Raw genomic sequence first — 23825 nt, forward strand, 5'->3', positions numbered from 1 at the left:
ACTCTGACATCGCATGCACATACTACCTATTATATCAGTGATGTTAAAGCGAAATGAATTAAAACAGGGCCCTGCTACATGCAGTCATAAAGTGGCAGGAAGGATATGCGATCTCTTGGTTAATAATATTGGACAGTATACCGGAAACATAATAAGTAACTTCTAAAAAAGGCATCTTCTTTTAGGTCAAATTCCCAGCAGTAAAAGATACATCTGAATGTTTCAGTATAATGATATCAAAACTTCTGTGGATCTTTCAAAATTATTTAACTCATTTATAAATTGTCACACAGACACTGAAAACATATTTTATTTTTTTTTACTTTTGAGAATTTTCCAAAACAAATATCCAAAAAGGCATTCATATTACACTAATAAATAGTTATATTTGAATTCCTGAGGAAAATTGTAACGGGAGTTCTGGCGGATGTGTGACAAAGTTAAAAAAAACCAATAATACTGGAGAAAAAGAGACTGTCACGGAACAAGCAACACAATAATTCTCATATGTTCAGAACACACCTATGTATAGAAATGTAAACAAGTTCATACAAAATAGATAACATTTTTCATAAAGTTTGAATAGCATATGCTTTTTATTTTAGACGACTGTGTGCTCTAAAGGTTTACAAAGACATTTACTAATTGTATTTCCACATTGCATAGATAGTCAAAGTTTTTCAAAATTAGAAAAAAAACACTTGATACATTGTACAGCCAAATAAAATTGTCATAATTAATGTAAATGCAATTATTCTAAATATTGACCAGCTTTCCAAATCAGATTCCGGCATATTTGATGATGATTGTATAACAGAAGTATCTTCTAATATTCAACCTCCTTACATTTTAATTTGACACAGAATGTTGTTCTAAATAATGTTACCTCTTCTCCAAATGTCCTGCTGCCCTTCCCCCATACCATTGTAGCTTTCCAACTATTTTCCATACCCATCTATTTGAAAAATTGACAAACAAAGCAAAAAAAAGATTCATTGGTTGAATGGTAGTAAGTGTTACAAATCTAGTTAACGAATGTCCAAGGAATGACAACTGAATGTTTTATGATATGACTTGTCCAATAATAGGTCTGATAACAATTTACTGAATGTTATTCTGTTAATATTTTAACAGTCAAATTGACTACTGTTGCAAGTTTTCTTTTATGTTAACATTCGTCATATTTTTGATAGCTATTTTTCATATCAACTGTTGAGAGATATTACATCACACCTCCAGAACTGAGTACACATATCCATTATTCTTTGATTATGTCACATTAATTTCAGAAATAAGGCAACACCAATGATTAGAAAACATGATAAACTTGATAATTTTGCATATCAATATAAATTACAATTAATTAAGTGCAGCTATGAAATGTATTAATTACATAAGAACTCACTCAGTTATTACAGATGAGGAAAAAAATTCTTTTATAAACAATTACATTGGATGGTCTTTCTTGGGCTAATAACAACTACCAATAATTTTAATTTCAGACTATTACAACATAATTTTCATTGGACTATAGTAACTTCACACTGATTAATGGTAAAACATTCTGTGTCCATATTAATTTGTAAAATGGTTGAAAATCGCACCTAGTTTGACTGCGATAACATCTTAAAATAAGTATGAATTGTGAATAGAAGAAAAGAAAAACTTATGTAGAACACACAAGGAAACAAAATCTCAGACAGTACTAAAGAGGCAGATTAACATAATGGCTTCTCAAGAAAGAGCTTGATTGTTTTTAAAATTCATATAAATGAATCAACTCATACAGGACCTGCCTGTTTTAAAAATATTCCATAAACTGACTTTAGTGAGAAGAAAAAAAATACTGTTCATGCATTCAGTTCCACACACTAAAAGCATACCCGGATGCATAACCCATTCATCAACGCACCCTTCTCTCAGTTTGTATTGAAAAATAGTTTGTATGTATCATACAAGGGCATAAAGCAGCATCAAGTGTTATGCAATTTGCTCCAGACCTTTCAATATAGATTATTATAAAATTAACAGAATGTTTATAAGATCATTGTACTTTTATTGTCTTACAGTTACCAATTGCACTTTATATAAAAACATAATGATTTACATATTATTGCACGTAGCCAGAAAACCTCTTACAGTTTTCTCCATATATTTGCAATCCTGTCTAAATGTTCCAGATGTATTCAAAGTTTGTTGTCATTTATTATTTATACAGAGCTGTACTCTCTGCTTTAAAATTAATGTTGATGTCAAATATCGCACATTTTTCAAAGAACACATTCAGCAGTAGGGACTCAACAATCATTCCTAGAGGGCACAATATACCATAAAGTAAGTGCTTTCTGTTTTCAACAATCAATCTTCATTTCTATACTGTGTTGCACTGTTTCAAATGGCATAACAGAAAAATTTCACATAAGACGTTATATATAAATTTTAAACATATACAGGCTGATAGCTTTCACCATGGTCAACAGAATTCCTCTGACTCATCTCTGTCTGATTCTGTTTGGGCTCACCATTGTCCATGGGTTTTGGATACCGAAAAGGATAACCATTGTCATCAAAGAATCTTCGGAAGGTGAACTCATAAAACGCATGTTCTGGATGCTTATTGCCACAAACATGACTAGTTAGTGTGTCAGATGTTTTGGTGCTATTATTGCTGTCATTCCATGAGTTATCTTCTTCAATTGGGTCAAAGTTGGACGTGTCCATGGGATGGCTTATCTTTGGGACATAAGGTGCTGGCTGTCTGCGGATGTCTTCAGAAAAATCAATAGAAACAAAAAAAGGATGACCCTTAATTTCATTTGCTCCATTTCCACCCAATCTGTCACTGGCTCCGCAACAGAGCTTTATGATGAGATCTGTTGCCTCAGAACTAAGCTTTACTTGTGGAGGAATGTAGAGTGTGCTCTCCCAATTTATCACCTGGGAATAGAGGTTATAATGAATATGATTATTTCACACCTTTTTTTTTCCACTTGTCTCCCACCACTAGCTCATTCACATTCATTGATATCAGAGATAGAACCTGGATAGTGGATCCAATAACAATAACTTACATTATATGGCAATTTTACCATTTAGAAATTAATTCAAAGCACATTACAGAATAGCTATAAAACAAACTATGACACTGAGCTTCATAACGAGATATTAGGTTAGATGTCCAAATGCTTAGTCAAAGGAGTAGGTTTGAAGGAGTCTTTCGCAGGAGGAAAGCATGGTAGAGAAGCAGGAAAGTCTGGAGAAAGAATTCCAAGGGTCGAAACAGCTGAAGGAGTGGGCATCGATGGCGCAGTGATTAAAATCAGGGATGCTTAAAACGACAGAATTAGATGAGCACAAATATTGTGTGGCTAATGGAGATTAGACAGGTAGGAAGTCGCTGCACTATAGAGGCATTTAAAAACAAGAATTATAATTTTAAAATCAAAACATCGCTTCACTCACAGACAGCTTAAGTCTGTGAGGATAGAGTGATAGGTGAACACGATTTAATGCAAGTTAAGACAAGGGAACTACATTTAGGATGATTTCATGTTTACTGTGGGTAGGAGGTGGGAGATAACGTGTTAAAGCTCTCATGTTGAGAAATACCAAAACCACAAAATGAGGATTTCAGCAGGTCATGAGCTAAGACAAGGCGAAGCTGGGACCATGTTGTGTAGGTGTAAACAGGTGATCTTGATGATGGCACAAATGTGGTCTAAAGCTGATCTCATGGTCAAATATGACACCAAGGCTACGACCATATGTTTAATCTCAGACTGTTTCCAGAGAAAGAAGATCCTGTTAGGCGCTAGGGAATGGAGTTAATTGCGGGGATCATAGTCTTTGCAACATTCAATTTAAGGAAGTTTCTACTCTATCAGTACTGAATGCTGGTCAAGCATCCCATCCAAGACTGGCAACTGAAAACAGATAAGTTGAGGCAGGCACTTTCCTGGTCTTAATGCAAAAATGGGAATTATCTTTGGTGGAATAATTCTCTTCCTCACCCCCTAGACAACTCATAAAAGATGTTAAGTTAAACCATCAAATCTACTTCCTACGTCATTGGACCTATACTGCAGACATAATTTGCAATTTCTCAGACCTGTAAAGTTGAGAAATTTGAGCTATTCTTCACATTCCACTTAAAGCAAGTGAATGCACCTTCCGTGTCTGACCCCATGCAATTGAAACATGTTCTGATTTTCTGTGGAACGTGAGATTTCACCATTAAGGTCAGTTACCAGGTTGCAGTTGACTATTTTTGCAAGGAGGTATGCCATCAACAAGTGGGATTGCCATTTGTAACATAGTTCACTAGTGTCCTTTAGGGAAAGAAACGGCCATCCTTATCTGGTCAGGCCTACTTATGACTCCAGACCCACAGCAATGTGACTCTGACCTGCCCTCTAGGGAATTAGGGATGGGCAATAAATGTTGCCTAGCCATCAATGCCCTTATCCCATTAATAAATAAAGAAAAAGCAAAGGGGCTTAGGAGCAGCACCCTGCCATTTGCTCTTCAGATCTGCCAGTGATAAGACCATGGCTCATTCTACTATGGTCTCAACTGCAATTTTCTGCACGACAAAGCCCTCAACTACCATCGTCTACTAAAAGTCTATTTAACTCAACCTGAATAAATTCAATGAAACCTCCACTGCTTTCTGTGGAGGGGAGCTTTAAACACTGACAATGGTCCAGGAGAAAAAAAATTCTTGATATACAAGGGAGAATTATTATTTTGAATCTGTTAATCCAAGAAGAAACATCCTCCCAGTATCAACTTTAACAAGTTCCCTCAGGATCTTTTTTACTTCAATAAGATGGGCTCTCATTTTCCAAAAGTCCAATCCATTCAACCACTCTTCATGAGAGAAATCCTTCACCAAGTTATGAATTGCGTGAAACTTTGTTGAACTGCTGCTAGTGCAGTTAAAACCTTTTCAAATAAAGAGACCAAAACTGGGCAAAGTAAACCAAATCTACTCGCAACAAGTCCTTTACAACTGTAGTATAACTGCCCTAATTTTATATTCTGTTCTCCATACAAATGTCCATTTATGTTTCTTTCCACCTGGTGTACTGATATAATAAATTTTGTTTCTAAAATAAGACATTTTGTTGAAACTTTTTGTCGTACATTTATCAGAACAACTTGCAACAATACAAATTCATAGTGAAAACCAATTTTTATACTTGGAGTGTTGATGAGTTGGAAAGTGGATGCTAGTTTGTTGAGGTGTTGCCATGGACAAAGCACCAATTAATGACTGAGTTAGTTGGCAGGCTTTGTTTAAATTTTACAGGTTGACCCTGATTTCTCAGAGAAAGGCCCCGACCAATGATCCAGCAAAAGGATGTCACCTATTTTGTTGGGTTGAAACAGACAGAATGTGTGTACATTTTCTCTCTACTTGCAAAGCCCTGTGTGTTAAAATATGGAGCTTGCTGGACACACAACTACACCACACTGAGAGTTCAACTAACAATGCTACTTTGTGCAAAGTTTTATGTTGACAACCACTCAGGATTATTTAGTAAAATTGTCTAATTGCAGAATCACATCTAATGTTTTACACTGTGATAGTTGGACAAGGTCAGTACTTTGCTTGTTATGAACAGCCGAAGGGATATGCTGCGATGTGTATGGTCTACATAGCTGGCATCTCACAGGCATTGAAGTTCACATATCACATAACTCATCTGCATGATTGGTAAATGCCCTTTTGGTTTGGCATCAATATTCTGATAGTGGAGAACACCACTGCTGCTCAAATGTTTGAGGCACCTTACCATTTCAAGGTAATCTGAGTTGAACTGGGCACTTTTCAGCACAGTGACCACCTTAGGGCTTTTCATAAGTTTGCACAATATACAGGTAACATCAACATGGGTCTTTATGGGAGTAGGTAAGATATGTGTCTTTGATGAACTAACACCAAACCTGCTACTCCTTGAATATTTCTCATATGCAGTTGATGCAGTTGCTGTATCTACAGCTGCAGAATGACTTGCATGTTTTTACAGACTCCATCTGCATTCAAATTCTCATTTCAGAGAGAACAGTTAAACAAGCTCCCTTTACTTGATGTTTTATTTGAGAAATCAGCCAGGAGTTCTCTACTACAAACCTACTTTCTTCACTGATCGGTAAAGAACAATACAACACAGGAACAGGCCCTTCAGCCCACCATGTCTTTGCTGACCATGATGCCATTCTAAACTAATCCCAACTGCCTGCACGTGGTCTGTATCTTTCTGTTCCCTGCCTCTTTGTTTCTGTTTAAAAGCCCCTTAAAACATTGCTATCGTATCTGTTTCTACCACCTACCCTAGAGTACATTCCAGGCACCTACCATCCCTGCATAAAAACTTGCCTCACACAAAACTTGCCCTCTTTAAACTTTCCCCTCTCACTTTAAACCTATGCCCCCTAATACCTGACATTGACTATCCAACCTATCTAAGCAACTCAAAATTTTATGTATGTCTATCATGTCACCACGAAGTCTCTGACACTCTAGTAAAAACAATTCAAGTTTGTACAACCCCTCCTTATAGCTAATACACTTCAATTGAGGCCACATCCTGGTACACGTTTTGTGGTGCCCTTTCCAAAGCCTCCATGTCCTTTCAATAGTGTGGCAACCAGAAGTTCACACAATACTCAATGTGATCTAACTAAAGTTTTATACAACTAGAACATGGCTTGCCAAATTTTACTGTATGCTCAAACATGCAATTTGTCTTCTGCACCATCTTATCCAATTTTGTTGCCACTTCCAAGGAGATATGGACTGCACCCCAAGATCTCTCTGTAAATCAAAGCTCCTAAGGATCCTGTCATTTACTGTATTCTTTTCTCTTGCACTTGATCTCCCAAAATGCATACTTGTCTGGATTAAACTCCATCTGCCATTTCTCCACCCAATTTCCAAATGATCTACATTCTGCTGTGTCCTTTGACAATTTTCCTCATGTCATGTGCTAACATACTAATCAGAACGCCTATGTTATCATCCATATAAATTACATACAGAGGTCCCAGCAGTGATCCTTGTAGAACACCACTGGTCACTGACCTCCAGTCAAAAAAACACCTCTCCACAGTGACCACTGTCTCTATGACCAAGCAATTTTGTATCCAAATTACCAACTCACCATCAATCCCATGTGACTTGAACTTACGGACCAGCATACCGTGCAGGACTTTGTCAAATGCTTTAATGTCCACGTAGACAACGTCCACTGCCCACCCTCAATCATCTTCATCACTTCCTAAGATAATTCAAATCAAATCTAACATACAAGATCCTTCCTGAACAAAGTCATGCTGACTATCCCTAATAATTCTTTTTCAAATGCAAGTAATCTGCCCTAAGGAATCTTCTGTGATTTTCATACCACTGATTTAAGGCTCACCAGTTTATAATTTCCTGGACTGTCCCTATTGCCCTTCTTAAACGAAGGAACAATATTGGCTATTCTCCAGTCTTCTGGAACCTCAACTGTGGTTAAAGAGGATAGAAATATCTGTGTCAAAACTCCAGCAATTTCTTCCCTTGTCTCCCTCAGTATTTTTGGATAGTTAAGGCCCCAGGGCCTGAAGGCATCTTAAAACTTTTTCAAGACATCCAACACCTCTTCCTTCTTAATATCAACATGACCCAGAATTCCAGTATATTCCTCTCTAATCTTAGCCATCATTCTTACGTTCTCATTGGCAAATACCAATGCAAAGTACTTAAGGGTGTCACCCATTTCCTCTGGTTCCATGCCTAAATTCTTTCCTCTACCCTCAAGTGGACTTACCCTTTCCCTAGCCACCCTCTTACTCCTAACATACGCATGATTCAGTGAAACTAATTATGTCAATTTCAAGGCTGTTGCTCAGCTAGTCTTTTGACTCTCCCCTTTTCAGCAGAAGTCCCAGATGATAATGAGGGCTTTGCAAGGTCAACCGAGCAACGTGTGCCTTTAATTCCAATGCCGAGGTCGATGTTGGTGGTTCTTCCAGTTTAATTATTCAAAATGTCAGTTTGGCACAACTTAATGTTTTGCCAAGTCATTTCAGAAGGTAGTTTACAATCAAGCAGACTGAAATGCATCTCAGTTAGCGAATCAGATGGATTTTTGTGATCACCATTGTTGAGACCAGCTTTTTTTAATGCACATTTACTACTTGATTAAGATTCTCCCCGCTGATGAGCAATCAGACTTCTGCTTTTGGAGCATTAGACTGGTGGCTGGAATACTAGCCAAGTAACATTACCACTGTACCACTTTACCCTCATTTAGTACACAATTTGGTTTATGAGATACTGTATCAAAGTAAAACATCGGTTCTGATGTATTGCTGTAAGAATATACAGCCCTAGGTACGTACCTTAATTTGAGTTTCTGCAGGTGTTGGAGCAAGAAAAGGAGGCTGACCTACTAACATTTCAAACATTATAACTCCCACACTCCACCAGTCACAAAGTTGAGTGTATCCTGTAAAAGAGACACCATTACCCAAGGTAATCCCCAACTGTAAGTAAATGTTTACCCAAGCCAAGAATAGAGAAATAAACTTTATTGATTTTAAAAATCTAGCTAAAACTCAGACCAGTTGAGTCAAATGTTTCTATACTGTAAATTAACAAGGTTCAACAGAATTGGTCTGCTGCAAAATCTGTAAATAACTAATAACTGAAAAATACTAATTTGATATATTTCTAAAAAATGGCCAAAGTTCTTTATTTTGCATTCATCAGGAAAATTCATAAGAAATATAAAAGTAAAAGGAAAATAACATCTATACTGTATGTGAGAAGACTACTGATTGGTTGGCAAATGGATTCTGATTGGTAGAGATGATGCCATGGAGAATGCTTTGGTTAATGACGATTCGTGACTTGGTAGTTAAGTGTCAATCTCTCAGGCCAGCGAAAATTATTTTCATACTCCTCTTCCTTGTGGCATTTTTGCCTTTTTTTAAAAAACAAATCACATCAGATGACAGGCAAACTATAAAATGTGGTACCAATTAATATTTTGAAAATTGCTTACTGAGTTAGGTAGTTCATAGTGATAAGCTGCTGACATATCTTACACATGAGCTATCACTGATTTTTATTTGTTATGAATTCCTGATGTACATAACAAGATCTAAGATCATCTAACATAAAAACATCTCTCTCTTTCAATAGCCATTGTTGCACTAAAATGCTACATTTCCTCACAAGAGTTTGTTGCTTTGAGTGGTGTTTTTGCCCAAAAACAGGGTCCATGTACTTAAGCAATTTGGCCTTGAATATGTCCATATCATACACCATAATTCACATGATAGGAAATTCCACATTTGAACCAGACTGATCGACTATGCTTCTCCTCGATTTCTCAATGGTGGCTCTCTTATATTTATGGTCCTAAGTTTTAGATTCTCAAAATGTAGAAACGTTTATTTGTATTTATCTTTTCAAACGGCTTTACTACCTTGAGCCTTTTTTCCCCCCCTCGAGAAAATATCTGAGAATATGCTTGCTTTAGCTAAAAATTCTTAGATGCTCCGAAAAGTCAGACAACTTTTTTTTGTCCCCAAGTACTAAGGATGCTTACTGGTCTGCAGTTTTTTGACTATTTTTGTGCCTTTGCTGGGAGTCACTGCTGCTGTTGTAACCCTCTTTGTTCTTCAGCAATTGAACAATGTTTTCCCATAATATTTGGTACAAGTCCTTTCCAATGGCATTGTAATGAAACATTATAATGATCTGAAAGTACAAATGTACAATTGCATGTGGATTTTCGTGAAAGCACAGGTCAGTCCATGTGTGGCATGTAGAAAGTCCTTTTCAGGTGGTTTGCATTTCATACATGTTCAGATGAATGGAGGGGAGACAGGAAAGTCAGTCTCCACAAGGATGCTCTTAATTTTCCACGGGCTGAATCTTTCCGTTTGAAATTTCATGACATTATTCTCACCATGGCCCAGGGAGAACTATGTTGCACGATTACCTGCCTTTGATTGCAATCTTTATGTAAGTGACATATTGGTTGTCTCTATAGGCAAATCACATGGTAAGTGACTTGGAAGTACTTGCTACTATTGGCAGCTTCAGGCTTTCACATGTCTGGCACCATATTTAACAGCCAGTTGATACAACTACAGACTGTACAAGCCAGGAACTATCCTTTACATGTAGTGCTCACCTCTCGACATATGGCACAAAAAATAATCTTCCCGTTTCAAAAAGAAAGATCTAAAGGTGTTGTTGGATGCAGTGATTGGAGTGAAGGTTAGTCTTCTGTCTGGCTGTCTGTAACTAAAGGCCACCCCACCCAATCCAGTATGGACAGAGATAGCAACACTAAGAAGATTAATTATTTCCTGTTCTCCACAAGGGTAAGAGGTACCATTGTTTCTCTGCTACCTCACAGGTACAGTACCATTACTCATTGTGACTGTGCCACTGCATATGTATCTCATGAAGGACGGTGGTGTATAACCCTCATCATCACATGTATTATGCCTACTCAAGGGCCTACATCACTTCATCCATTACAACTAATAATCCTATCTGCCGTCTGCACTTCCTGCTCACTCAGTGAGGACACCTCACAATCTCTTGTAGTCATGCATGATCAGGAACTGCTATTGTATCTACTCCCACTGTATTCAACCCTTCTCAATCATTGCAAGAAAAACTGGCACACAGCCAGGTCAAGAAGTCGAAGACTGATGGACGGGGATGGTGGGGGTTGTTGGCACACATCACATATCAAGAGATTGCCAGGGAAGACCAGAACTGCTAATGAGGACAGCAAAAGAACAATGGGCAAAGAACAAAGAAAATTACAGCACAGGAACAGGCCCTTTGGCCCTACAAGCCAGCGCTGATCGAGATCCTCTGTCTAAACCTGTCACCTATTTTCTAAGGGTCTGTATCCTCTTGCTCCCTGCCCATCCATGTACCTGTCCAGATGCAACTTAAAAGACACCATCGTGTCTGTGTCTACCACCTCCGCTGGCAACACGTTCCAGGCACACTCCACCCTCTGCATAAAGAACTTTCCACGCATATCTCCCATAAACTTTCCTCCTCTCACTTTGAACTCATGACCCCTAGTAATTGAGTCCCTCACCCTGGGAAAAACTCTTACTATTCACCTTGTATATACCCCTAATGATTTTGTAGACCTCAATCAGGTTCCCCCCTCAATCTCAATCTTTCTAATGAAAATAATCCTAATCTACTCAACCTTTCTTTATTGCTAGCGCCCTCCATACCAGGCATCATCCTGGTGAACCTCTTCTGCACCCTCTCCAAAGCATCCACATCCTTTTGGTAATGTGGCAACCACAACTGTACACAGTACTCCAAATGTGGCCAAACTAAAGTCTTATACAACTGTAATGCAACCTGCCAACTCTTGTACTCAATACCCCATCCAATGAAGGAAAGCATGCCATAGACCTTCTTGACCACTCTATTGACCTGTGTTGCCACCTTCAGGAAACAATGGACCTGAACACCCAGATCTCTCTGAACATCAATTTTCCCCAGGACTTTTCCATTTACTGTATAGTTTACTTGTGAGTTAGATCTTCCAAAATGCATCACCTCGCATTTGCTCAGATTGAACTCCATCTGCCATTTATCTGACCAACTCTCCAATCTATCTATATTCTGCTGTAATCTGACAGTCCCCTTCACTATCTGCTACTCCACCAATCTTCGTGTCATCCGAAAACTTGCTAATCAGAGCACCTATACATTCCTCCAAATCATTTACGTATATCACAAACAACAGTGGTCCCAGCACAGATCCCTGTGGAACACCACTGGTCACAGGTCTCCAATTTGAGAAACCCCCTTCCACTACTACTCTCTGTCTCCTGTTGCCCAGCCAATTCTCTATCCATCTAGCTAGTACACCCTAGACCCCATGTGATTTCACTTTCTCCATCAATCTGCCATGGGGAACCTTATCAAACACCTTACTGAAGTTCATATATATGATATCTACAGCCTTTCCCTCATCAATTACCTTTGTCACATCCTCAAAGAATTCTATTAAGATGGTAACACATGAACTTCCCTGCACAAAACCATGTTGTCTATCACTGATAAGCCCATTTTCTTCCAAATGGGAACAGATCCTATCCCTCAGTATCTTCTCCAGCAGCTTCCGCACCACTGACGTCAGGCTCACCAGTTGATAATTACCTCAATTATCCCTGCTACCCTTCTTAAACAAGGGGACAACATTAGCAATTCACCAGTCCTCCGGGACCCCAACTGTGTTTAAGAATGCTGCAAAGATATTTGTTAAGGCCCTGGCTCTTTCCTCTCTTGCTCCCTCAAAAACCTGGGATAGATCCCATCCAGACCTGGGGACTTGTCCACTTTAATGCCTTTTAGGAGACCCAACACTTCCTCCCTCCCTATGCTGGCTTGACCTTGAGTAATCAAACATCTATCCCTAAACTCAACATCTGTCATGTCCCTCTCCTTGGTGAATACTGATGCAACGTACTCGTTAAGAATGTCACCCATTTTCTCTGACTCGACGCATAACTTTCTTTCTTTGTCTTTAAGTGGGCCAATCCTTTCTCTAGTTACCCTCTTGCTCTTTATATATGAATAAAAGGCTTTGGGATTTTTCCTAACCATTTTTGCTAAAGATATCTCATGTCCCCTTTTAGTCCTCTTAATTCCTCATTTCAGATTCGCCCTACATTCTTGATATTCTTCCAAAGCTTCATCTGTCTTCAGTCGCCCAGACCTTATGTATGCTTCTAACTAACACAGAAACCTGTGCACCTCTCTGATTGACTTGCCCATAGAAGGCAGCGGGTATATGTGGAAGCGTGTTTTTCTGGCTGGAGGTCTGTGATTAGTGGTGTTCTGCAGGATCCATACTGAGACCTTTGCTGTTTGTGAAATATATAAATGACTCGGACAAAAACATAAATAGGTGGGTTAGTACATCTGCAGACGCGCAAAGATTGATGGAGTTGTAGATGGTTTTGAAGGTTGTCAAAGGATACAGCAGGGTATAGATCAGTTGCAGATATGGGTAGAAAAATGGCAGATGGGGTTTAATCTGGCTAAGTGTGAGATGCTGCCCTTTAGGAGATCAAATGTTAAGGAAAAGTTAAAAAAAGGACCCTGAACAGCACTGATGTACAGAGGATGTTGCAGTTCAAATCCATTGCTCCCTGAAAGCGGCCACGAGTAATCAGGGTAGTAAAGAAGGCGTATGGCATGCTTGCCTGTATTGTTCAGGGCACTAACTACATGAATCAGGCTGTTGTGCTGCAGCTTTATAAGACTTTGGTTAGGCCACACGTAGAGTACTGCATTCAATTCTGTTCGCCACATCACAGGAAGGATGTGGAGGCTTTGGAAAGGGTGTGGAAGGGGTTTACCAGGATGCTGCATGGATGAGAGGTTATGAGTTATAAGGAGAGACTAGAAAATCTACGATTATTTTCCCTGGAGTGACAGGGGCTGAGGGAAACTTGATAGAAGTCTTTAAAATTATGAGATGCATAGATAAGGTTGATGGTCAGAATAGTTTTCCCCAGAGTTGAAACGTCTAATAATAGGGGAGATGCATTTAAGACGAGAGGGTGAAAGTTCAAAGGAGATGTGAGGGGCAAGTTTTTTTTTAAAAACACAGTGGTTGGAGTCAGGAACATACTGGCAGGAGTGCTGGCAGAGGCAGATATGATAAGGGTGTTCAAGGGGCTCCTAGATAAGCATATGAATATGCAAGCAGTGGAGGGATATGGACTAGGGGCAGGCAGAAGGGATTAGTTTAATTTGGAGTCATATTCAGTGCAACATTGTGGGCCGAAGTGCCCGCTCCTGTGCTGTACTGTTCCATATTCTAATCAACACATTTTGGTAGCTCTGATATTACCTGATATCTTCATGACAACTAACTTGGAGACCCCAGGTCCAGCAGAAAACTCAGTAGTTGCCAAATATGCAAATCAGACATGCACTTTGTTAGTTTAACAATGAGTCTCAGCATCAATGGCAAGGTTAAAACAAAAGGGAAGAGGATGGAGTGAGGTCAAACAGCCTCAAAGTGAGGTCAAAGACGCTCTTTGACCTCCCTCCATCCTCTTCCTCTCAGGGAAGTAGGATGGTGCCAGCAGGAATTCACAGGGAGGAACAGTAACATCCAGGCATCCTAGAAGCTTCTGCTTAGAATACTCCAAAGGTAACCTATCCCTTTACCTCCCCATTGCCAACAGCAAGTCAAGCCTAGGAAGTGAGCTTGCAGTTGGGTAGAAGTCTCAGTATGCATGATCTCTCTAGGTAGAAAGCACCTACTGCAATGCCATCCAAGTATTCTGGTGTCAATAGGACCCACTTCTGAACAGACTGCCTCCATAGCAGCTGTGGAAGTCTGCCTTACACCTAGTCATAGTGGGAAGGAAAAATTTTTTTAAAAATCACTTAGGGCACATAGCTGGCATCATTGTAAAAATGACATCAATGCCATCCATATGTTTTCATCTGCAGTTACAATGTCTGTAATATTTTTTCTGCTATGAGACCTGGTCAAAGTCAGATCTATGGAAGGGTTGAGAAGCCTCTTCACATGTGTCAAGTGTGTAAGATATTGCACGTTGCAAATGCTGTTCTTCTCTCTCAAGTAACAAGGCTCTGACTGCAGGTAGCTCTTTCTGTCCAGGATCCTTGAAATTTAACTGAGGATTGCAGCCAAGTTTGGAGAATACTGAGGCTAAGAACAACATATAATGAAAGTGCCAGGGCCCAGATGGAATATAGCCTTAGACACCCTATTTATGAGAGATCCATTTACCTTAGTAGGGAAAAGCAGTTCCTTCGTAGGAGCTTTTCAAGGAAGTATTGCTACAAAGTTGTGAAATATTCACAGACAGCTCACATGTACAGTCCCACTTGGCAACAAATCCAGAGGGCAGGGGGGGGAGCGAGAGAGCGAGCGAGTAAGAGAGAGCGAGGTTCTTGAAGTGCTAACTTTTGCAGCTTACGTGTTGTGAACACTCAATTAATATCAAAGCAACATTACAGTCTCTATGCACTTGCAGGCAATGAAAAGATAGAGATAAAAAAAAGGCTCTGAAGGAGCTTTTTCAGGATCAGCAACAGTTCCTGAGGAACTGGACTACAGAAGACTCATCTGCCAGATCATCAAAGATAGTTTCACAGCTAGATAACATTACTGCTATATGATATATGTGCAGTGTCGCTAACAGAATGTTGTTCTTAGGTGGTTTAACGTATTCAGTTGAAATAAATCATTCAATCACACCAATAACACCATTTAATCTGCAAGAACAAGTATGAAGAACAGCAAACTAATAATTTAGACATTTCCTTTTAATTAAGCAGCAGGTTGCCAGTCAGATGAGCAACTTAAATGTGCAATCAAATTCTGAACCTAGCTTCGGCATCAAGCAGATAGCAATAAAGCTCGTCTCTGGCCTCCCAGGCTCTCTGAAACATTGCTCTATTTTCCTCTCATGGACAGCCTTCCTGGGCATTCTCCTGCCCTCACCCTGATCTTCATCCTCAGTGGTTTACCCACAATGCCCCAGAATGACCACTTGATCTCTACTGCAAAACTCCACTAGAGTGGTCCAAGCAAACAAACATTTAAAACAGCTAACATGATGTTCCACTATGACCCTGATGGAAAATTTCACATCACTGTAGCTTAGCTCTATGTTTATCTGTGGATTTCTTATATGTCATGACTGTTTTGGAGTAGGTATCCCTGGTCTCCAAACAGACATTCCTGCATGGGCCAAGAGAGCACGGGCCTGCATGAGTGTTCTACTATGTGGTATGGCATTTCCTTGCACATCTAGGATGGACCTCCAAAAAATGACTTTGATTGTCATAAATTAACTGAACATTAATAAAGTGGAATCCTTCTTCATTCACCAACTCTGCTAGTTGCTGCCTTCAAAAACAACACAGCACCTTGAACTTCAGGGAAGTCAGTGATGATGGAGAATACTAATGCCCTAGCTGTTTGACTATAATCAAGTAGGGAAGAAAGGTGAAGAGGTGGACTATGGTGAAAATGGTATGATGAACATCTTCAATGCATTTAAAACAGGAGGTTTCTCACAAAGGCTCCCCTTCGCACCTCGAAATGACATACAAGCACAAAAATTAAGGGCAGCTGCAACCTTAAAAGCTGCTGGGATCAGCCTGCCACCCAGTCATTGTCAGCATAAAAGTTCTTGTACAGCAGCTGGCACAGCTCAGAGGTGATGGATAGGAACATCCTTAATCTTCTGCAACATTACCATTCCGCCATTGACAGATAATTGCAGAGAAGCGTATAACCCTGATTGTCATCAGTTCTCTGAACCTCCTTGGTGGATCTTGTCCTGCTGCTTCTCCCTCTGGAGGTTATGCAGCAGCTGCTGTCAACTGACTTTTTTGCTGGGCTTGAAGTTCTTGCATCCATTATCTCCTTCTCCAGGTTCCATTCCTGGGGCAATGACACAAGAAAGGCGGAACTGGCATCTGCCATTTTAGCTGTTAGAAGACGACCTTTGAGGAATGTTAGAGAAATCACGCAGTGTTTTTGAAGAAATGTCCAAGTCCCCACATCTTTAATACTCAAACTGCACGTTATGCCTTCACACATGGTCTCATGGAGGCTTCCCAAGGAGGTAGCTGGCATTTCACACACCTGAGTGACCTTACCGGATGCATTGTTGGCAAAGTTCTAAGTTCCATTGGGTGTATGCTCCTGCCAGTCAGCCACCATGAAACCAGCCCAGCGCCTCCCCCTCCAACATTCCTACAACATCCAAGTCTATGTCCTTGCAGACTGGTGTCTCTTGAGTGAGGATATGGCTGCTGTGTGTTATTTTCCAGTACATTCTACAGATTGTCATGACCAACTGGGAATGACAAGTTCCATTTCTAAATTTCTTGTTATATCAAGACATGTTGAGCTTGTGTGACAAAGTAATATTGACTCCCTCTCCACAGATGCTGCCAGACCTGCTACACTTCTCTTTTCTCTTCTAACTTTACATAAATGCATGTTCTGGGTGACTTGAATACTAGAGAAGTGAAAGTGTCATGAACCACAGTAATTGTACTCCTTAGTGTTGATTATTTGTTCCATTTTTATCTGTTCACGATGACAGCATCACTGGTGAGCCCAGTATTTATTGCGCATCCCTAACTGTCTTGGAGGTGGTGGTGGTAAGTTTCCTTTCTGAATTACTGCAATCCTTGGGGTGTGGGGATACCCTCCATGTTGACAGAAAAGTAGTGACACAGGGACAGTAAAGGAATACAATGTAATTCTAGGTCAGGGTGGCTTGCAATTGAAGTTTATCCATGCATCTGCTGTCTGGTCTTTCTTGGTGACAGAGCTCCCAGATTTGAAAGGTGCTGTGATGAAACCTTAGCAAGTTATTGCAGTGCATCTTGTAGATGTTACACATGCTGGCCCTGTGCATTCGTGGTGGAAAGCATGAATATTTGAAGGGTCTAGATAGGACAGCAATCAATCAGACTGCTTTTTCCTGGAAGGCGTCAAGCTTCTGAAGTGCTGTTAGAACTGCACCAATCCTAGCAACTGAAGAATTTTCAAGTCACATTCCTGACTTGTGCCTTGACGACACAAGCAGTGTTCTCTCTCAGCCGTGCAGCTGCTTGAAAAGTGTCAATTCATATATGGATCCATTGATTTCTGGTTCCGGAAACTGTTCCTGCACATGGACCTTGGAGGTCTGTTCAATAGCAGGAGAAATTAGAGGAAACATAAGTGGCAATAGGGGATTATTTGCCACAGAATTTAGGCTCTGACCTGTTTTTTTCAGCACTATAATTATACAGCTAATAGAAACCAAAAGAACTGTGAATGCTGTAAATCAGGAACAAAAACAAAGTTGCTGGAAAGGCTCAGCAGGTCTGGCAGCATCTGTGAAGGAGAAAACAGAGTTAACGTTTTGGGTCCGGTCACCATTCCTCAGCTATATTTATGCAGCTAATCCAGTTTAGTTCCTGGTCAACAGTATTCAGTTATGGCAAAGCTCTTGGTACAAAGTCTAACATGAGTGATGTAAGTTATGTAAGTAAAGAAAAAAACACACTGGAAACATTAATAAGATTGAAAGCAAAAATGTCTCCGATTTAATGGTCAATATACTAAAGTTTAAGATATGCCTGCAGTGAACAGTAAATACATTGATTCAGATCTTTCAAAATTCTTTAAAATCTGCAGTGTCACAAAGGATTGGAAGTAAACAAATATGATATCTATTCGAGAAAGGAGGGAAAGAAAACCGAATTCTAAATTTGTTCAACAAAGTAAATTATTTAGGAAATCTTAGAGTTTGATTATAGGAATCGGAATGTCATGTTGCGAGTGAACAGGACGTTGGTGAGGCCACTTTTGGAGTACTGTGTACAGTTTGGGTCACCCTGTTATGGGAAGGATATTATTAAATTGAGAAGGTTCAGAAAAGATTTACAAAGGATGTTGTCAGGACTGGAGGGTGAGTTATAAGGAGGGGCTGGATAGGCTAGGACTTTTGTTTTACTGGAACATAGGATGTTTAGGGATGACCTCATAGAAGCTTATAAAATCACGAGGAGAATAGACAAGGTGAAGAGCAAAAGATCTTTTCTGTAGGGCAGGGAGTTCAAAACTAGAGGGCACATTTTTGAGATGAAAAGCGAAAGATTTAAAAAGGGACCCGAGGGGCAACATTTTCACACAGTTTGTATGTAGAATGAACTGCCACAGGAAGTGGTAGATGCAGGTAGTTACAACATCTAAATGACATTTAGACAGGTACGCGAATAGGAAAGATTTAGAAAGAAATGGCTAAATGCAGGCAAATGGGACTAGTTTAATTTGGCAAACTTGGTTCACATGGACCAGTTAGATTGAGGAGTCTGAGCCTGTGCTGTATCACTCTATGACTTTATTGGTAACAGGACAGCATTGCATACTCCAAGTCCCTTGTACCTCTTACTGCAAATGTATAGAGCTTTGGTAAAAATCATAGCCAAAACACATTTCTGCTGCTGAATTCCTTTGGTGAACCCAATAAAACTACAGGAGTCTGGAGAAGTGAGTTTTTGATACTTTGAGGAAATATGCAGAATATCACTCATCAAAGTTTTGATGCTCCAGATAGTTTTTGCTGATAAAGAGTGTCCTTTTTCCTGCAGCCTTCTCCTTTACACAATGATGATTGTAGGGGCAGCTGTGTTTCTGACAAAATAAAATCTGCAACTGGCTCCTGCAAGGCCCAGTAAAGCTTTAAGGTCATTCTGATGGGCTTCTGTTGGAATTAGGGTAGAGTTTCCGAAAATGTCTGGAGAATTTTGATACAATATTTTACTACTGCATATTCATTTCAAAAATATACTGAAACCAAACAAGCCCTATAAACACTCACCTTTGCGTAACAGAACCTCAGGAGCTATGTAATTTGGAGTTCCAACCAATGAGTGGGCTAGACATCTTTGGTGTTGTCGGGCAGCCCTCTGTTCGAGGGTCTTTAATCTATCACCGCACTTACAGTCAGACAAGTCTCCCCAGAGATCACTTGGTTCCATGCTGTCCTGTCTCACATGACTCCCTTTTTGTAAATTGGAAAATAAAACATTTGAATACAAAATTTGTTATATTTGCCGTCAACTTCCATAGCAAAACATTTTATAATTGCAATTATTTTACATTAACTCAAGTCTAGATGCTTAATGTCTACAAACAAGCTAAGAAAATTTAAGCCTGTTGTCAGAATACAGATGTGCATGATCTTACTAAATTGAATAAATTACAATAATTACATACCGATAAAAAAAATGAACAATTTCAAAATGGTATATGTTTTTCAAGTCTATTGCATTCAGATTCATCCCATTTTACTTTCCACTTAGAAGACTGACACATGATACACATTGTCAGATTAAAGAATCCAAGCACTGTATTGGTTGTATTTGTATTAAGAAATACAAAAAAAAAGTAGGCCATTCAGCCTGTCTAATCTGCTCTGCTATTCAACTACATTACGGCTATCTTCATATCGCATAGTGCCATCAATTTCCAGAATACATCTGGTTTGAACATCCTCAATAATTGTCTTCTGGTAAGAAAATTCCAAAGTGAAGAAATTCCTCTTTAGCTTAGTGTCAAAGGGCCTAAGATTTTGTCCCATGGTTTTAGATTGACCAGCCAAGAAAAACATCTCATCTACATTCACCCTGCCACACCTTGTCAGATTTCGTAAATTTCAATGAGGTCATCCCTCATTCTGCACAACACTAGTGAATCCAGACTCCGTCTAATCAAACTTCCTCAGTAGATAATCCCATCGCCTCAGGAATTAGTAAAACTGAATTTATGTTGCAAACACTGTCTGGCAAGTATTTCCCTCCTGAGACAAGAGGACTGAAACTGCACACAATATTTCAGGTGAGATCTCACTGAAGCTTTATATAAACACAACAAAACATTTTTTGCTTCCATGTTCAAATCCCCTTGTGATGAAGGCCTACACACCATTTGCATTCCTAATTGCTTGTTGCAGCTATATAACTTATAGTGACTCATGAGAAAGGGCACATAGGTCCCTTTGGACATCTGCACTTCTCAACCTCTCCATTTCAGAAAACTAAGTGAATAACATAGTTGCATTATGTTCCACATGCCATGTTCTAGTCCTTCAATTAGTTTTTGGGTTTTGTACATTCATTTTATTGAGAGAGGTTACAGGAGATGACTGTTAGCCAGGCCTGCACCCTCAACAAAGAAGACACTATTATTCACTGTGTGGATTGCAGATGGGGATCAAGCTCAATTTGAAATTCATGGGGGAGAAAACAATTGGAACTTTTGCTTTGTTTGCAGCTCGAGGTAGAAATCAGACTCTCACGACTCAAGGCAGAGTTAGATCGAACTTGTGAAAAGATGTTGGTCTCCAAAGTGAAGAGCTCAGGTATCCTGAATCATGAGATATTAATTAAAGTGTGCAGAGTCACTTCCCAGAAGTTAATAGAATGATTGTTATAAATTATTAAATTGAAGACTGGTGAAAAACTAAGGAGAATAAAAATGAATTCCAGAGGTTGTGGCATACCTTGTAAACTGGTCCCTAAAAATAATGATGAACCATCAAGGTTTTTGTAATATATTTTTGTAATATATAAAGGAATTCTTGGGCAAGATGAACAGTAAAAAGTAGAACTGCATTCAGAGCAAAAGCAGTTATAAAATGCATAGCGTTGCTGAAGTCTTTTCACATCCAATAAAGTTTGTTCATGTTTAAAAAGTGTGACACCTTCTGGCATAGTTCTCTCATTTAACCATGTTAATTGTCTAACAGGATCGTAACAAAATGTTATGGAAAATCTGGATTGTTATTTTCCTTCATATGTGCCTCTAAGTATAATTCCATTCTCTTGCTATTACCTAGAAGTTTTAATATTTATCTTTTGAAACATCAACATAATTACCCCATAAAATAATGTATCTAATTAAAGAAATGTTATGGCAGAAAATTGAGAAAGAAACAGAGGGCATGAGTGAGAGGCAAGCACAAGAGGTGACATAAAAAGATATAAAAGACAGAGGAAATAAAGGGAAATGAAGTATTTTTAAAATCTTCTTTTTCATTCTTTCTATGGTGTCTTAAATTTACACACTTTTGCATAGTCTCAGTGAACTGATCCGATCTTCAAACAACATCAAAACACATCTACACAGGTTCCAGTCAAAACTTATACACCCATATTTTACGGATCCTGTATATCGTAAATCATAAAAATCTAGGTTTCCTGGTACCGGCTGAGAGCTCAGAATGATTTCAGCACATCCCTCATGAGATTAAGGAACACTTTTCTTAAATTTAACTGGTAGCTTGGGTATTTTTATGGTAAACATAGAATATGCTACAATGCACAGGCTAACTTAGTGCATCAATGATCATCAACATCATGAAAGGGCTCAATTTAATAGTTATGGTGATAGCCCATCCGCCAACCAGAAAGCCAGTGGTGATCAAACTGCCACCATTTCATCTAAATTATGTATTCCCAACACTAGTAATAGGATGGAAGGACCATCCACTATCAGTGTTCAAACCTACAATGGTGGTCTTAGGGCCGAATAACCTTAATTTGTTTTTTTTAAAAAAATCATTAGCACGGCCAATCTTTTCTGATTTATAGCATCATCTGCCTTCTACAATTTGCATTGTCACTGAAGTGTGTTTGGAATTGATTTTCAGCGTTTAGGTCGCAGGACAGCAAATGATAACATGAACAGAGAACAGTGGAAATTATGTGGCATCCGTCTCCTGAAACCAATTTATAAGCTTAATCCAATAAGAGAGTGTCTAATATGGTCGCTGTTTGAATGGAACAGTTTTCTGCGCTATATGCTTTTAGCTGAAGGAAAAACAAGCAAGGTTAATTTTCCTTTGTCCTCACCAAACCCTGATGTAAAAGATTCTTTTAGAAGTTTCAGAGCACCCATGACAGATGTGAAGTTATCGTACGTTCTATGATCTCCTCCCACCTGAGATCTTCCAGAATATGGACTACTGCATAATCCTTGTCAACATCATTCTATGGAAACTAAATCATGCAGGTCAAGTTGGGATTGAAAGGTCTTTATGCTTTAAAATGACAAGCTGATTTAGGCAGAAGATAATGTTAATGCTCTGGCTATCAACATGACACAAAAACAAAATACTGCAGGTTGTGCAGCTATGAATTAAACAGAAATTTCTGTAGATATTCAGCAAATCTGACAGTCTGTGATGAGAAGAAGAAAATATGCTGATCGTGGGTGTTGCAAAATGCTAAGGGCATTTTTGGAAAGGGCCCATAAAACATAATGGGCGGCTAGCCCACTGCCTGTCTGCTCACCCCTGACCTATTTCCTATAAAAGTGGAAAGGCACCAAAATAGGAAGCCTGTCTGCCATTTTTAAAAGATAATGAATGGGCAATTGAGCCTGCTAACAAGCCAAATGATATGTCATTTGACGTACTGTGATGCCTAATCTTTGTGTTAATCTAAAATTGCGCAAGCAGTTCTGTGACTGACTGCCAACAACTCCAAAAGTGATATTGTCATAATATGTTATAAAGTCCAATTTCCTTGAACTGGCTCAAAGGTAGAAGACAGAGGGTGGTGGTGGAGGATTGCTTTTCAGACTGAGGGCCGGTGACCAGTGGAGTGACACAAGGATCGTGCTGGGTCCACTGCTTTTGGTCATTTATATAAATGATTTGGATGTGAACACAGGAGGTATAGTTAGTAAGTTTGCAGATGACAACAAAATTGGAAGTGTGGTGGTCAGCGAAGGTTATCTCAGAGTACAACGGGATCTTGGTCAGATGGGTCAATGGGTCGCAGAGTGGCAGACAGAATTTAGTTTAGATAAATTTGAGGTGCTGCATTTTGGAAAGGCAAATCTGGGCAGGACACACACACTTAATAGTAAGGTCCCAGGGAATTTGCCAAACAAAGACACCTTGGAGTGCAAGTTCATACTTCCTTGAAAGTAGAGTTGCAGGTATATAGGATAGTGAAGGCGGCATTTGGTATGCTTGCCTTTATTGGTCAGTGCACTGAATACAGGAGTTAGGACATCATGATGCAGGACATCGGTTAGGCCACTTTTGGAATACTGTGTGCAATTCTATCTCCCTGCTACATAAAGGATATTGTAAAACATAAAACAGTTTAGAAAAGATTTACAAGGATGTTGCCAGGGTTGCAAGGTTTGAGCAATAGGGACAGGCTTAATAGGCCGGGGCTATTTTCCCTGCAGCGT

General features: G+C 39.3%; 1 protein-coding gene across 4 annotated transcripts in view; it reads right to left on the reverse strand.

Annotated features, from left to right (window-relative positions):
• Positions 1 to 400: 400 nt before the first annotated feature.
• lats2 (large tumor suppressor kinase 2) overlaps positions 401 to 23825 on the reverse strand; it is an 88372-nt gene continuing 64947 nt past the window's right edge. For 3 of the 4 annotated variants that reach the window (XM_048532896.1, XM_048532894.1, XM_048532895.1), the window contains 3 exons: positions 19438 to 19620; positions 8392 to 8498; positions 401 to 2937 (listed from right to left, as the gene is read on the reverse strand). In XM_048532896.1, coding sequence (XP_048388853.1) covers positions 2440 to 2937; positions 8392 to 8498; positions 19438 to 19620 — 788 coding nt within the window. In that variant the 3' untranslated portion in view covers positions 401 to 2439. The remainder of the gene's footprint in view (positions 2938 to 8391; positions 8499 to 19437; positions 19621 to 23825) is intronic. The other variant, XM_048532897.1, reaches the window with a different exon arrangement.

Source organism: Stegostoma tigrinum, chromosome 6 (genome assembly GCF_030684315.1).
Source record: "Stegostoma tigrinum isolate sSteTig4 chromosome 6, sSteTig4.hap1, whole genome shotgun sequence".
Classification (NCBI taxonomy): Eukaryota; Metazoa; Chordata; class Chondrichthyes; order Orectolobiformes; family Stegostomatidae; genus Stegostoma; species Stegostoma tigrinum.